This window comes from Cavia porcellus, unplaced genomic scaffold, assembly GCF_034190915.1.
Source record: "Cavia porcellus strain 051 isolate PalLab524CR breed Dunkin Hartley unplaced genomic scaffold, mCavPor4.1 scaffold_14, whole genome shotgun sequence".
Classification (NCBI taxonomy): Eukaryota; Metazoa; Chordata; class Mammalia; order Rodentia; family Caviidae; genus Cavia; species Cavia porcellus.
Genome location: NW_026947497.1, coordinates 59,403,890 through 59,421,327, shown reverse-complemented (window position 1 = coordinate 59,421,327; position 17,438 = coordinate 59,403,890). Strand labels below are relative to the sequence as shown.

General features: G+C 35.8%; 1 protein-coding gene across 5 annotated transcripts in view; it reads left to right on the top strand.

Annotated features, from left to right (window-relative positions):
- Fstl5 (follistatin like 5) overlaps nucleotides 1–17,438 on the top strand; it is a 598,962-nt gene that overhangs the window by 99,384 nt on the left and 482,140 nt on the right. For 3 of the 5 annotated variants that reach the window (XM_063260930.1, XM_013140763.3, XM_003476993.5), the window contains exon 3: nucleotides 15,920–15,953. In XM_063260930.1, coding sequence (XP_063117000.1) covers nucleotides 15,920–15,953 — 34 coding nt within the window. The remainder of the gene's footprint in view (nucleotides 1–15,919; nucleotides 15,954–17,438) is intronic. The other 2 variants (XM_003476994.5, XM_005006804.4) reach the window with 1 other exon arrangement.

Here is a 17,438-nt window from a genome sequence, read left to right as displayed (position 1 = left end):
TGTGATTCTGATAGGTTTTCCTTTATAAGCGATCTGTCTTTTCTCTCTGACAGCTTTTAATAATCTATTCTTGTGTTGGATTTCTGGGATGGTGACTGTTATATGTCTGGGTGTAGCTTTATTTTGGTTATGACTATTTGGAGTTCTATTGGCTTCACTGAACCTGATGTCAGTTTCTGATCTCATGCTTGGGAAATTTTCAGCTATTACTTCTCTAAATATCCTCTTGACATCCTTTATGTTGTCCCCTTCTTTTTCATTAATCCCTATCAATCTTATGTTGTTTTTCTTTGCATCGTCTTGCAGTTGTTGAATTGTTATTTCCTGATTCCTTGTTATTTTTAAAAGATCTTTCCTTTCCTGTTCACTAGCTGCAATCTTGTCTTCAAGGTCTGAAATTCTATCTTCACCTTCATTAAGGCGGTTTTTACAGCTTTCAGTGAAGTTTTTGATTTCCTGTATATCTCTGTGCATGTGCTTTATGTATTCTGTTTGTTTCTTATATTGCTCATCTAGGGATTCTATCTTTTTGTTTAGTTCCTCCAATTTTTTAACTGTGTTTTCTTTAGATATATTTAGAATCTCTTTCATTTTTTTTTATCATTTCTTCTTTTACCTGAGAGATTATTTCAAGTTTGAATTCCTTTAAAGCTTCCTGGATTTGCTTGTTTATTTCAGTAGCTATTATGTCCGATATTTTAGGTGTATGGCATATATTTTCTTCTGTATACATTGCTCCTAGGGTTTCTTTAGATGGGCTGTTGGTCTGAGGTTGTAATTTGGTCTTTTGTTTTGTCATTTTCCTGTATTTCTGTGTTTCAAGTGTTATTTGAAAGCTTCCTCAGAGTCAGGTTGGAAATCCACTTCTGTGTTCCCAGCTCCTGGGACTCTGGCACCCAGTTCCCCCAGGCTGCTGGGCCTCTGGAACCAGTGGCTGTCTTCTGCCTGTTTAGAACTCCATGGTTCCAGATAGGCTGGGCTCCAAGGACACTGTGCACCTGCCTGCTTGCTCGAAACTCCACAGTTCTTCGAGAGCAGCCGGAATGGGGAGGCGAATGTAGGTGCCTCAGACCCACTTAGCCTCTTCACTGCACCCGGAAGGCTCGAGGGTCCCGAACGGTCTGGACTTGGGGCAGAGTGCACTGGGCACTCACCACACGCCGCAGGAGCTCTGGAACTGGTGATACTCGCCTGCTTGCTGAGAAATCCACAGTCCTCCAGACACATGTGGAGGCGGATGCAGGTGCCCCATATCTGCCCAGCCCTTACTCTGCACCCAGAATGTGCAAGAGTCCCAAATAGGCTGGGCTCTGGGGATAGTGTGTGCCCACCTTCTTGCTGGAAACTCCACAGTTCTCTGAGTGCAGCCGGAATAATGAGGATATTCTCAAATTCCCTCCAGTTACCTAGAAAGGCATCAAGATCATCCTCTTTATAGCTTAGTAGTATTCCACTATATAAAAATACGACATCTTTTTCATCCACTCTGCAGTTGATGGGCATTTTGGTTGCTTCCAAGATTTAGCTATCACAAATTGTGCTTCTATGAACATGAATGCACATATATCACTGTGACATGACCTTTTAAGTTTTTCTGAGAAAATACCTAAGAGTGGAATAGCTGGATTGAATGGAACTTCCAATCCTAGTTTTTTGAGTAATTTCCATACCAATTTCCACAGTAGTTACACCAGTCTGCATGCACACCAAGAGTGGATAAGTGTTTCTTTTTCCCCACAGCCTCCCCAACATTTGTTGTCTGTTGTTTTCTTGATGTCAGTCATTCTTTCCAGGGTGAGATGAAATGTCAATGCTGTTTTACTTTGTATTTCTCAAATAACCAGTGAAGGTGAACATTTCTTCATATATTTATTTTCCATTTGTATATCTTCATCTGAGAACTGTGTGTTCATTTCTGATGCCCATTTATGGTGAGGGTCTTTAAAATTGGGGGGCTTGATATTTTAAATTCTTTATATGTTCTGGATATAGTCCTTTGTCTGAGAGATTGTTAGCTAAAATTCTTTCGCATTCTGTGGGTTTTCTTTTTCATTTTGTTGGTGATTTCTTTTGCAGTGCAAAAACATTTTAGTAATATGAGATCCCAGTTGTTGATTCTTTGAAGTATTTCCTGTGTGGTGTGCTTTTATTCATGAATTCTCTGCCTACTCCTATGTTTCCAAGATTTCTACCTATCTTGTCCTCCAGTAGGTTTAGTATTTATGTTTTCATTTTAGTACATGGTGATAGGCATTGATATGTTTTCAGTCTTCAGTATGTGGAAAGCCAATTTTTCTAACACCATTTATTAAAGAGGCTATCTTTTTTTTCCAGTGAACATGTTTAGGCCCTTTGTCAAATATAAGGTGTCTGAGTGTCTTTGTAGTAGTGTTTGCATCTTCTGATCTGTAGAACTCAGAATTTTTTAATATCCTGCATGTTGTTAATATTGCTGTGGAATTCTGAGGTAAGTGACATTTTTTATAAAAATTGAGTTGGATAAAGAACAGATAAAATGAAGGAAGGAAGGAAAGGGAAAAGATGGAAGATGGGAGAGAGAAAGGGCGGAAGGGAGGGAAGGATATGTATATATATATATATATATATATATATATATATATACAGAGAGAGAAATGTAGTAGTGAGAAAGACACAGAGAGAGAGAGAGAGAGAGAGAGAGAGACAGACAGACAGACAGAGACAGAGACAGAGACAGAGACAATATATCTGTCTAAGGTAGAAATTCCACATGTGACTTGCAGATATAGTTTGAATTTAGCTTGGTGCCTAGTGAAATTAAATACTACCATGCATTCTGATGATGGAGTCAAAATCAAAGGGAATCATTAAATATTAAGAAAGGGGGAATGAATCTTAAATATTTCATCTAGCTCTTCATTGGCAAAACTCTATGGCTACCAACAGATTCAACTTCAGAGACTACCTGCCTAACATGCTGAACAGTTTTCAAAACACTTTATTTTTATAGTTTTAGCATGCTTTAATGAACCTATCTGCACCACTTTGTGATATAGACTACAGTATTCTATAAAAATTTTGTAAAATAAATAAGATCTCCTGACATGTTAATTGCATGTCTCAAAAGTATCCAATCTAGTGTCCCAAATTTTAGTATGCAGGAGCCTTGCTTCTTATGGCTTCATGGAACAATCACCTAAGAGACAGCTAGGCAAGGTCTAGGTCACTGAGTCAAGGCATGAGAGAGAGGGGCCCAGCCCATGCTGCCACAGCAATTGTGACACTGCTTTACTGCAACCAACCCTGGTAGCATTACCTCTCAGTGAACCTGGATCCTGATGTTTGGATAATGATTGTCAATGAATATTGCAGATATGTATTGGATGCTAAGATATACATGTATTAATTCACACTTCATGCAACTGAGAATGTTACTTATTTTATATTTTGAAAATATTATTATAAATATTAATCAAAGTTCCTTATAATGATTCTGAAACCTTTTGTATTTATATTCATTAGACTTTGAATTTTCTTTACCTTGTTTTTTTTTTTTGCCCTTTCTTCCACTTTACCAAGTTTTGAACTCATGACTTCACACTTGCCTGAACAAGCACTTGTGCCCCTGAACTATATCTCCAGCCCTGAATTTCCTTTACTTTTTCCATAAAGTATTTTATGGCATATGTGAGAGCACTTGATATATTAAAGCCATTAACAGTCTGGTGTTACTGATTGAAGAAAAATTTCCAGTCTGTTAGTCTTAAAATATATTAGTGAAAAATTTTCATTGATGGAAATCTAAAATAGTTTCCAGTTAAAATATATATTCTTTTAAAAATAGTTTCTACTAGGCATATGCATATATTTCCCAATATTTTAGTAAGTTATAAAAACTATTATTACTTAAGAGTCTTCTCTCCTACTGATCCTGTGCTAATACTTATTCTAGAATTGACAGGGTTTCATAATTTTTATTTATGTTTGAAACTCTCAGTATCCATTTCAAAAATTTTAAAGTACATTTTGTTACTGCTTTTATATTGATATTAGGGTCAGAAGTTTTTTCAGTCAATAAAAGTTTTTGAAACATTGTTTAGAAATGATCACATTTTGACAATTTTAAAAGTCCTATTTAGTCATAACTTAAATTGCAACATAAACATGAATCCAGGATGGGATACACAAATCATTTAGCAGAAAGTATTCTATGGACATTTATAAAACAGGAGGATTAGTATTAGCTGATAACCAAGCCAGTGAAATTTTGTGTCCATAATTTGTAATGCCGCTGCTTCTGCTCATTTTGGTGTGCATGGTACAATTTTGTTTAACAGAGCCTTTTAATATTCTTTCATATTTGGCATACATTTCCTGCATTTTGATTTATTTCTTAGACTGCTTTATGCCAATGGTCCTTTTTCCTCCACAAATACATTGAAATTATGTGGCTAAATGACAGAATGATTTATGAATTAAAGTTATTAATTTATTCTTATAACAAATATTTGCTAACTCATGCCAGATAATTTTACTTTGAGAAAACTGTCTCATAATAATACATTTAATTTTCCCCAACAACAAGCATATTGTTTCTTAATTAACTTTTCTCTTAATATTTCTCAGTAAGTTTTTATAGCTATCCTCACATTTATCTTGCATGTTTTGTTGTTTCTAAAAGTTACACATTATCTTGTAAATTATTCTTTTTTGATAACTTTTGAAATTTCTCTTTCTAAGGATATAACAATACTACATTTTTCTGTAACCAGCCAAGATCATGGATTTTCCTGTAAGCTGTCACACATTTTTAGTTTATGATCTTGTGAATTTTAAAGGGAAAACTTCCCACAGATGATGTTTTCTACACTATTTCCTTAAATAAACCTCTGTAATCTTGCATAAAGTATTTTAATGAGAATACTGATACTGAACTGGGGTTTCAAAGAGTCAATATTTTGTCCTACATTGGCACTCCATTTTCTTTTTTTAAATTGAAGTGGTATACTATCATCCATTCATAGAATGTATCATGTGATAACAACACATTATCAGCATTCATGAACTCAACATTTTTAATACTTCATTGTTGCTTCACTAAATGAAGACAGCGGTGGTGTGTTTTCCATGTTTATTCAATAGACCTACAGTAAATCAAAACCAAAAGACCATTTCTAGCCATTTTGTTCAAAATACAGAAAGGACAAAGTGGTATGTTATCTCTGTGATGAACATTCTCTTTTCCAAAAAAATTCTCTCAAAGCATTTGCCATTTGTTGAGCCTGAATAGTGTCAGCTCCTTTTACTTACTCAGATGTTGGCAGGTTTATACAAGCTCACTATATAATCTCAAAACTGCCACTTCAGTTTGTATGTTTATTTACAGGCAATATGTACTGATCATTTCTTTGCCGATGAGTTTGTATGAGTTTGGTTGTCACATAATGATGGACAGGTGAGAGTATTTTTTGCCTTGCCTAATAAAAGATGGAAAGTAATGAAGAAGGTAAAGGAGAAAAGAAGGGAGAAGGAAGAAAAGAAGGGAGAATAAGGAGGTTTATATTTAATATGATCCTGACATCAAAAGATGTATGTTTATATATTCAATATGTGGTGACCCACATATTCCCACAAGTTGATATGTTGGTAGAGACTGCAAAGTCACATGACTCTAAGAAGCAAATATGTAGTGTAAGTGAATAAATTAGTCTTAATGGGTATTATAGAAATCAGTACTTAAGAGGAAAGGCATGCTGAAGTACTTTCATTATTAAGGAATTTAAAAAAAAATTTGGTATTTCTGAAATTAGACAATAAATCAAGCAAAAGCATAAATAATAAAATTTAAGTGCATGGTAAAATTAGTGAAATAGGTCAATAAACTCGAGTGATTTCTTTAAATTACTTATAAAATACATAATCTTCTTTTAAGCTTGACCATGAAAATATGTGAAAAATAACAGGAAAATACCAACGAATAAAAAAAGACCATAAATAATTATGTAGCCATTCAGTTGAAACATTTTGAAAATTTAGACACAACGGATGATTTCTGGGAAAAACGCAAATTCTCAAAAACAACCCCAATGAAGTGGAAATATCATCCTGCAAGTACTGCAGAAGCTGGGAAAGGAGATTGGAGAGCATTGATAAAACCACTCGCACTAGATGGCTCCAGAGCTCAGTGTTACTTCATGTTTAAAAACAAATAACCCCGATGGTATAACAATTCTGATTTTCAAAGAAAATGTTATACAGCAACAATTTTTAATTGTTGAGATCAATTCAACTTTTATAAAATAATATTAGATCATAATAACTTCACTGATTTTATTGGCCATTTTCTGAAATATCATGGATAATGATGTCTGGAAATCTTTGAAGTTTATATTGTTGTATATTTTTTTACATAAGATGGCTTGTGTGTGTTTGTGTGTATATGGGCATGTGTACGTGTAAGGAGAGGGAGAATAATTTTTCTTTTGGTTCTCATTTCATATTATATACATTGTTTAATTTACAGTATCTGTAAACAAAGTGTCATACTATAGACAAGCCGTTGTTTATGACATCTATGATGTTGCTGAATAATAAATGGAATAGTCATCCATTGCCTTGCTTAGAATGAAGAAATAATCTAACCAGCTTCTTATCACCTAACTCCATGGGACAAAAACATCAGCGTTGTGCTAGCCAACTCCATGCATTTTGCCTTTGGAAGTGCAAAAACAAAAGATTGGTTGTGTCACATTTTCCCTATATTATTTGTCTGAGTTTCTTCAGTGATGAAGAGAACTGTTTTACAGACTGGTCTTTGACTCACCAAATGCCAAGCTAGAAATAAATGAGAATTAAATTGTTCTGGCTGCATTTTTGCTTCTGTTCCATTTCATTTGTAGAAGGTCCTCCCTCAGTGGCCTCTTGAAGTGCTGGTTTCATTGTGACCCTCTGCTTCCTGTGTGTATTGGTCTACTGTAATGAAGGCAATGAGAGTAGAAGACATGTTCATACTGCTGACGCAGGACAAGTCCAGTCTTGTATGGAGCCCAGCATCACTAGTCCTTGAGCTGCTGGCGGGAGATGAAGAATCCTTAAACACTGCTTGCTAAATGATGAGAATGCCTCCTAAAGTGAAGTTATTTAGAGGGCAGGGATAAAATCTACACTCTAAAATGAACTTTCATGCTTGATCAACCTGTACATTTAGACCTTTGAAATTTTAATTATTTTATAAAAAGCATACCGTGTGCATAATTTGCACAGTACAATATGACATAAAGCAATGAGCCTTGTTAACAATTAGTTCACAGTGATACTTTTACCTTAACCCTAAACCTAAGGGTTAGTATCAAATACACGAGGGTCTTTTCAGTCAATTTACATAGGACTTGTTGGTTACATTGTGCTTTAGAAATTCATTATTTAATCTGTTGTACCATTGCTAGTTCACGGGGAAAACCTTCATGAGCAACAACACATGAGCGCGTTGGAAAGCATGAAGATTTTGTGCAAACTCAATTTCAAACCACTGATTCTCAGTGTGAACTAACATCTACCATGTTAGGAACAAGATGATGAGTGGAGACACTGTATCATGCAGGAAGACAGTGAAATATTGAAACATTTTTATAGTTACGTTATTATTAATACATATTTACAGTGTATAATGATCACATTTATCTTGGGGAATTAGTTGTACATACCACATATTAGCTCTTTTTTTTTCCTCTTTCCCTTCTGTCACCATCTTATGGTACATTTAAAAAGTATACTTCATCAGATTTTACAAATTGTGAAGAACAATCCTGTACACATAAGGAGTAGTCCTTATGTCACACCCAGAGTGCACAGAATATGTGCAGTACATTTTCTCTCTCCCACCTCTTTTGTTTTTGCACACTTTTGTGCACAAAGAGAAATCCTTTATTTATGGCCTATAACAAACAGCTTATACCCTATAGCTGGAAATTTAATTATTCCTATACTGTAAGCACCCACGTTAAATATAAGTCAGAATAAATCCTTGCACACTTCTCTATAGAAAATAAATGTGATAATGAAAATGTACACAAAATTATCCTAAAGGTGATTGTTAAATTGTATCTGAAGAGGCAGGGAGAATCCTTCAAGCATAATTTCAAAATTATCTTGTTTCAAGGGATGAATATTTAAGTGTTCATGTGGAACAGCCCAATCAATACCCATGGCAAGCAGTGTTGTAACTTTCCTCTGTGCAATTTGTATTATATTATTTTTGGAAGAACTATAATACCTTTTGTACATGCGCCTTGCCTTGTCCATCAGCTAAGTCAACTTGAACCTTCTGTAATTCCTTTATTACAGTTTTCTTGAAGTGTATGCTATGTACTTATCTCTATTACCACTAATATATTCTTGAAGTAGCAATGATTTCTTGCTGCTTGTACTGGTCTCTACCTTTTCATGGTATTCGAGATCCATTTAATCATTCTAATAGCTCTTATCAATTTGACTCTATAAAATATTCTTATGATGTAATTTTTCTTTTCTTATGTCATTTTGCTTGAATGAGTTGGAACTTCCCAAACCCTGCTTCTTTTTCATTTATATGTTTTTGACTTTAAGAATTCAACTGTTTTGATGATCTACTCTGAAACTGAAGGATGCTTGTCACCAGGCAAGTTTAAAGTCACACACATCTCTGTTTCATATATTTTTATTGAGTTATAAAACTTTAAACAGGAAGAAGCAAAGAGTAGGAAGAGTAGAGGATGAAAAAAGATAGAAAAAAAAGAGTTGAAATGTATCATGTATATATGAAAACACCCTGTGACAAAAGTAATCATTGTGTGCTGTAAACATGTATGAATAAAAGTACTAGTACAAAAAAGGTATAATAGAAAACCATCTGTTCAAACTGTTTAAAAAGAAATTTACAATTTCCAGATTGGTTTTATATTTCTTTTTACGAAAAAAAAAAAAAAACCAGCAATGGCAAAAAGATCTAGTTTAGATTTTCTCTCCATTTCTCCATGCTTCTGATCCTTATTTCCCTATATTGGTAAGGCCTAATAAGTTTCATTAGCCATGGAAATTTTGGGGGTGATATTCATTTCATTAATTCAGTTAAATAATCTTAACTGGATATGCTTGAATCTAAAACCTGAATTAGAAATTCACCATCACCTATACATATTATATTAAAAACAGGAGGAAAATTGATTACTATAAAGAAAACTGATATCTCAGTAGTCATGGGGTAGAGAGAATACTGAAAACACAGAGGTTCCTACAACCTATATTTTCCACCTGGTCACAGTGTATTAGGTAACATTTAAAATATCTTTCCTCCAACTATTGTATGCTTTCTGGATTTTTAGATAATACCTCTGCTCTGTTTGGGGTTCTGGCTGTATGAGGGATACAGCAAAAGAATGAAGTAAGAGAGACAAATTTAGTAATGCATGAAGGGGAAGTAGGAGGTCCGTGCCTCAGGATGAGCAGAGACAAAGATACTTACTCCAGGTCCACCACTATTTATTGGGTTGATACAGTGATAGGAAGGCTCGCAGAAGATTCAAGGTGTGCCGAAGACTCAGAGGTGGAAAAGGGTGGAGATGATTTTACCCTGAAGTCTTTTTAATCTTAAAGACTTCAGTTTAGACAGTGGGTGGGAGAGCATGGCTCATCCCTAGAGATTTAATGGGAAATCTCGGAAGGTGATACTCATAATCCCAAGCCTCCATTTATTTCTTCCAGAAGTATGCAAAATTAGCCATGGTGAATTCCTGGTCCCCAACATGTACTTGTTGTTATAGTTATTGTTTTAATGTTTTCTGCAGTAGATCATGCCCAGAATTCTTTCTTGAAGCTTATATATTCCTAGAGATTTTGCCCATATTAGATTTCCATAACCTATCAGTATTTACCAGTGCATGAGAAAATATTATAAATTGTTTCAGAGGAACTCCTGAATTTTGTACCTGTAACTCTTTTTTGTTGCTAATCACAATCAGTATCACTATTTCCTTCTTGCTTCAGTGGCATAAAGGTACGTAATTGTCAAGTGGCAATTTAAACATCCCTTGTTTACTAACATTACAGAGCTTAGAAAAAAGAGAGCAAATTTGAGACAAGGTTACGACCAGGTGTCATAGTTAGAAACACTTCCTCAGCTGCTTCCCCTCCATTCCCTGGTACCATGCAGTGTAGAAGAATGATGTTGCACATTGGTTACCAATTTGTAGCATATGTAACATTTCATAACATGAACTCACAAAGATGTTTCATTTGAACCAGTAACACAAACAGTAAAATTAACATTACATATGCAGGATTTGTAAAGCCAGCTGCTTCTGGTTTTGTGTTCATAGTAAAATCAAAGAATTATTTTGTCACATTTATCATTTATGATACAGAAAAATGAGTTCTTTTGCTTTATAAGCAATAAGAGGTAAAAGTGTCATTTGATGAATACTAAAAGAGAAATCAGTTCTAGAATACTGCTGATAGAAAAGGTAAAACCATCTCCAAACTAATGTCTATTCCAATATGGAAATTTCTACAACTCCATGGTAGAATCTGACCACTCTAACCCAACCTGCTGTAGTCAGTTGTCTTTCCCCTCGATGTACAGGTGCAAATCAAGTATAGAGAGTGGAGTTGGAGCAGACATAAGTACCATACTTTTCAAGGATAATGGTCATCAACTCTCTGATGTCTTTGTAAAGATTTATGATCTGGTCCTAAGGATATCATTAAAAGCTTGGCCATGTACCTACAGGAAAGTAACTTTGCTATCATCTTGAGTCACTTATTTAATCCTTTGTGCACTATATTACTGACATTTAGGGCTCTCAGCATTATTTAATTTGGGGTACTGTTGAGAATACTAGTCTTGGCCAATAAATCAAGTGAAAGCATCAACAGTCATATTCTGAAAGTAGTCTAATAAGTCCAGAATACTCATAATTGATAAATATAGTCTATCCTAAAGTGAATTTTCTTCATCTCTAGCCCACTGTTTGTACCATTAAAACTGATACATTCTCTACATTCTTTTGCTAATGTAATTACCAGTATTTTCCAGATATTTTGGAATATTGATTGCCCAAATTTCAGTTATATCTTGTATTGTTCCATCTAGACTCTCTTGGTTCTGATGCTGAGGGATGAAAGGTAGATAATAAAGTCAGCATGTCACTATAAGGTAACATTCTCCAGTGAGATTATTGCAATACCTTTAAACAAAGCAGCCGTTTGGTTAGACACTTTGCAGTGCTGGAATGTGTGCTCCACAGTTCATGTGTGCCAAAAGTCCCTTGTGAAGGAAATGCATTCTTCAAGTAAGGATTTGCTCAGCACTGACTTGCTTTCTCTTATACTGTCTTTCCTACTTACTGTGGGCTGATAACAAGAGTCTCTTGCCAAATGCTTGCCTCTTGATATGGACATTCCAAGTTCCAGATCCATAAGTTAGTAAATTTTTATTTTTATAATTTGCCCCAGATTTCTATATTCTCTTATAGCAGCAAAAAATAGACTAAGGCATATAGAGAGAGCTGATTCTGTTAGAGATTCTGCAAGTTATCTTTAAAAATGTTGAAGTAGGTCCATCTGACTTTCTGCAACCCATGTCACATGGTACCCTAATAGAGACCAGACATGGAGAAATTAGAAATTAAATTTGTGTAGCTGTTGGTCAGCTTATAAAATTAGGCTTGACAGCTGATTCAGGCCACATCAAACCTGTTTTCATAAAATATATTACGTTATATCCTCTTGAGGTTTTTTTTTTTTTTTTTTTTTTTTTTTTTTTTTTTTTTTTGTCTTTTTTTTTTGTCTTTGTGAGCCAGGGTCTCACTGTGCAGTTTAGGATGGCCTTGAGTTTACTTTGTAGCCCAGAATGGTCTCGAACTCGAACTCACAATGATCCTCCTGCCTCAGTCTCTGAAGTGCTGGAGTTACAGGCATGTGAAACCATGTCCGGCTCTTTAGTTCTTTCATCTGAGAATATTTGCCTATTCTGTCCATTTTTATAGTCCCACAGAGGGCGATGGCAACAAGCAGGTTACTTGGCCAGCTGCAGGAAAAACCCAGGGCAGACCTACATTATCTGCATGCCCAGAGTAGTCACATTCCGACTCCTCCCAGGATCCAGTTAGGTCTCTGTTGTCACAGGGAGGCTGAAGCTCTCTGCCTTGACTGTCAAGGAGACCAGGAAGAAATATCTGGAGGGTATAACTTCTCATGTGCAGATTGGGGCATTGGCCCCAGAAGCAGCCAGCAAGCCTATACCAGTGATTTAAATTGTTCAGCAGAGTGTCTTCCCTGCCAACACACCAAGAAATGTTACAGAAATCTGAAATCAAACCAGATGGAAGAACTTTTGCACTGAGGCTTGGAGGACAACTTGTTATTAAGCTAGTGGGAGGGTGGGAACAAGTTCAGATCACCTGTTCTGACTCAGAGTGAAGCAGAAACTTTTACATATTGTGTATGCATGAAGTCCAAAAAGTGATAGCAGATTATCATATGATTGGTCAAGTCATATGTTGTCAGGCAGGTTTCTTCCAGGCAGGTTAGTCACAGGGGTTGTTTTTCACAAGGCCAAAAAAATAGGGAGGGAGCTGGGACAGAAGGGTTGGTTGAAACTAAGCATGTCCTCAACAAGTTTGCCTCAGTTGCACAGTCCTTGAAGATTTATTTTCCCAGTGTAGTGGTAGGAGAGACACTAGTGTCTTGTGATGCTAGGCAGCGGCAGCAACCCACAGCTCCTGGCCAGCCATTGGACACAGGGAGAAACAAGACCTCTAGGGTGGGTTGTGTCATTAAACTGTTTAGTAGCTGTTTTAGTTTTTCCTGTTGTTGGTTTCAATATCCAACACCTACAGGTACAAATGTAAAAGTTTCACTGGCTCATGATTTCAGTCTCTGATTGACTGAAAGTTTATGACGTGTAAATTTTACATTTTCAGTCTATTCAGTGTGGAAACCGAGTGCAGGAAGGATGTGGAAGAACCAAGCTCTTCAGGTCATGGTCACTGGAGGCAGAAAAGAGGAACAGTGCTGGGAGGGTCCGGTCAGGAGCCCTGGGGAATCCCAGAGCTATGTTGACACCCAGCTGTGCTGTGTTAATCTGCCGTTTTTAAAACATTTCAGGTTTCCTAAGCCCTTTAAATGCACCAAAAATCTGAAGGCAATTATTCATTCTAACTCAGTAATATGAATGGTCATTTTAAAAGATCCGTTATATTTGTACTCAGAGGGTTGTGCACTGCTGGAAATCTTCCTCCTAAATACTCCACTACCTGAGAATTCATGCTTCCCTGCCCTTCTCATTTTTCTTCTGTAATTTTTCTATACATGCATTCTCTTTTGGTGACTAACTTTCACTTTTTATTTTTCTCATATTCTAGTACTCAGTTCTAATGCATTCAACTATACTCTGTGTTCTTCAGATACAAACAGATACATTTACATATTCACTGTTGAGTACAAAGTTTATCTTGCTCAGATATCTCCTGTGATATAACCATACTGCACCTACTTTGAACCTCAGTGACAGTCAAATTCCAAAGTTGACATGTCAAAAACAGCAAACTCATGAACTATGAAGTGCATTACTGCTTAAGAGATAAAGTAACAAGGATAATTCTAGGAGTTGTAACAACTAACAGGATAAAATAATTAACTGCAGTGTGCATGAAGAAGACGAACCAGGAGGAAATGGAAGATCAGAAATTCAGTTTGGTACTTGGCATGTAGGTGATATTAGTAGGTCTCCAAACAGACATGTAACAACTACAAGTGGATGTGTGAATCTGAAGTTCAATGTCGAGCCTGTTTGTGATACACATCCTTGACAAAAGACCAGTACTCAAAGCCACATCAGATAACACACCAAAGGACTGAGCCACATGGAAGATAACTGCCAACTCCCAGGACCTCCAGTCTAGGAATTGATGAGATAGGCAGGACTCCTGCTTATCTCATCATACCCACACTGGATGGGTATGACCGAAGAATTAGAAGACAGAGTACATGTGGTAGTGCTAGAAGAAGAGTGAAGAAGGACTAAAAGTCTTCTTCCTGGCCACTTTCTCACTTTATTTACAGATAACTCCATTCCTCTAGCACTCAGACACTTGGTGTCACACTTGTCTGCTTTGCTCCTGGCATTAACATTGAGGCCAGTGGGAAAGCTTGGCAGCTGTGACAGGATATGCCTGTGACTGTCCAGGTCACCTGCACTGCCCACTTCACTAGTCCTCAGTCTTGCTTTCATCCTTGCCCTTTACAAACTGGCCAGTAGACAGAGTGGTTTCATCCAAGGGTAATCCGATAACAACATTCCCCGAGGAGATGTCCCGTGTTCCCTCAGCCCCCTCAGAACAAACTCCAGAGTCCTAGTGAACGTGCCAAGTGCTAGTTTGACTGAACCCTGCGAGCTTCTTGGTTGCATTTCCTATGGCACTGCCTTCACTCAAGCCGGACCTGTCCCACTCTGATACTTTTGACAATAACAATTTTTTTTTTTATCATAGTCTATTTGCAATTCTTCTTCTCTCCCAGTTCCTGGTCTCCTTGTATAAGTATGCTTGTATCCTAGTCTTATTACACTTGAATTTGATTAAAAATCAGTTTAGCCTCATGGCCGTATGTTTAGTTATCTCTCTCCAGGCCAACATTGTCACCTTCTGTGGTAGATCTTTCTGAGGAGAAATCATAACTGTTTATGCAGCTTCTCTTGCATGGCATATAAAAATGATCCATGCACATGCATGAAAGAATGAAGAGAAGAGAAAGAGAGAGAAAGAAAAGGGAATATTTAAGCCTGCTAATCCCGTAATTATGAAAGATGAGTGTATTTGACAGAAATATTGTACATTTAAATTACCAACAGATACTCTGAATATAAATCAGAAGTAGAAACAATGAACTAATAAAAGGAATAACAGAATAGGAACTTAGAGGATGGGTAAGTTAGTATGAGGAAATCAGAAATCAAAGTTTTAAAATCATAACATTAGGTTAACTAGTTTCATAAATATACATTTATAAATAAACATTTTTATTCTCATACTTGAGATCGGGAGTTATTGTTTGCAACAATATAAATTTTTCATATTTCTTTTTACTGGTGCCACAAATTATTGGAATTTGTGTAATTCTGTAGTTCATTATATATATATATATATATACATATATATATACATATTTATATTTACTATTTTTATTTGAAATATGTTTTAAATTGTTTTCAGCATGAGACCCTGAGAATTTTGGACAGGTTAAACTGCTTGAATCTTACTCAAGAGGTTAGAGAGTGCATGATATCTACTTTAAAACTTGAAAAAGAGCTAATTCTTTTGAGGTTGCCTGGTAACTGGAAGGAGTATGTCAAATTGAGAGACAGGTCTAACCGGTGCAGCTTTTGAATAAATAATAGAATTGTTGTCAATTTTAGCCTTAAAGAAGTGACTCAGGGTCCAACTCTAAGTTTAAGTGAAGGAATGGCAGCTGAAAAGTTTTTAGTGTCATTTTTGTGAAATTTTCAACTGTTTGACCTTAAACTTTTACCTTTGCTAACAATTGATGGTTAATGTGGACCAGTTCAAAGCGAATTCTGAACACATCATTCAATATTTACTGAAATTAAGTGGAATAACCTAAGGCATTTGGGAAGCATGAGTAATGACTTATTTATTAACCACTTATTTGCTTATTAATCCATATTCATATGATGTAGGTTTCTTAAAGAAATATATGTCCTCAGAGTATGAACCCTACTACCATAAAATATTTTGCATAGGTTTTTAAGGTGAGCTGTGTTACAATGTCTCTAGAGTTAATGTGCCAAAAAAGAAATTTTGACTTTTTCATAATGATATTTTATAAAAGAATGTTGGGGATCAAATGTTTGTCTAAAGATTTTAACCTACTTCTGTTTTAATTCCAGCAGGAAAAAAGTCAAGAAAGTTCAAGATTCAAAGGTAAGGAATGCATGTTTTAAAGTAATAGTTACATAAAATCATAGAAAAAGGAAAATATGTGATGCTGCTTGAAAATAAAGTTAAAATGAAAGAATGAAAACTCAAAAATTCAACTCAATTTGGAGTCACCAGGAGCCCAAGGCCACAGCGGCCCTGCATTGCAAAATCTTGTGGTTGTCTAGAGGTCTTGAAAACTTCCACACAAGTTTGTATTTATTCCTTGTATGTTCTGATGAAATTCTACAACCAAGCATTGTCTGTGTGAGATCTGACACATCTATGAATTTGCAGGTGCAACTTTTCAAAATATCTTCAAGGAGAAGCCATTATTTAAACTGTAGTCACTCTCATGCCATTTTATTTTGAAGGTAAAGATTTGAAAAGATATATATTTCAATTTATTTATGTTTTAGTAAGAAATAATTCTAGTGGAGAGAACAATACTCTTTCTCTCTATGTGCTCTTTTTAAAACTTGTTATTTTTGCGTGTTTGCAGTACCTAGTAATGACACTCAGTGTGGGAGTCGGGACATGTTCCTAACACCTCTTAATTCTTCCTTGTGTCCTTCTCCTCTCCCCCCTCATTTCTTCTCAGTAGATTCTTAGTTTTACAGTTCACTCATCGATATAACTAAGTTTACTTCCTGAGATAATTAATCCCAGGCAGTGTGGTTTTTCAACACAAACCATTCTATTCATATGTGCTCCTGCTGACCTTATAATGCTAAGTTATTACAGATTTTTGCTGGACTAAGACCTTTGACCTGGGCTTATATGTGCTTCTGGATTGGTAAAAGGGCAGTTACTCTTCTAAGTATTTCAGTATACCATCTACATATAGTGGTATCTATACTATTCATCTACAAACAAGAATAAATTTGATATGCATGTGGAAAATACAATGTTAAGTGAGAGAAAATAAACCAGATACACAAGCTTAAATTCTGTGTGGTATCTCTCTTTCAAGTAAGGCCAAAGTGCAAATAGAGAGCAAATAAAGAGTGGAAGGAGAGAGAGAGAGAGAGAGAGAGAGAGAGAGAGAGAGAGAGAGAGAGGCAGGAAATAGATTTGGATGTGTTTTATATATGTACCAAATACCTGCAATGAATGTAAATATTATATGTTATAAAGATGAACTAAAAATAATAGTGTGATAATAACAGTAACAATGAAAATGCAGAAAGGAGATCTTGGACATGTTTTTGTCAGAGCACTCATGTTAGCTCAGAATTTTAGCCTTGTATGTTGCAAAAGGCAATTTCTATTCCAAGAAGTTCCATGTCACATGAATTTAATGCCATCTTCATCTCAGGCTCACGATGTGTCCATCTTTCTTCTTGTGAAGGATTCCATTTTTTGAATTAAGCTTAAATCACATGTGCAACTCGGTTACGGTATAAATAAGTTTAGGGAGCTTTCTACTTGGGGTTTTAATGCCCTGTGATATGGAAATCATATCAAATGAAGTAGCAAGGTGTTTCTCTA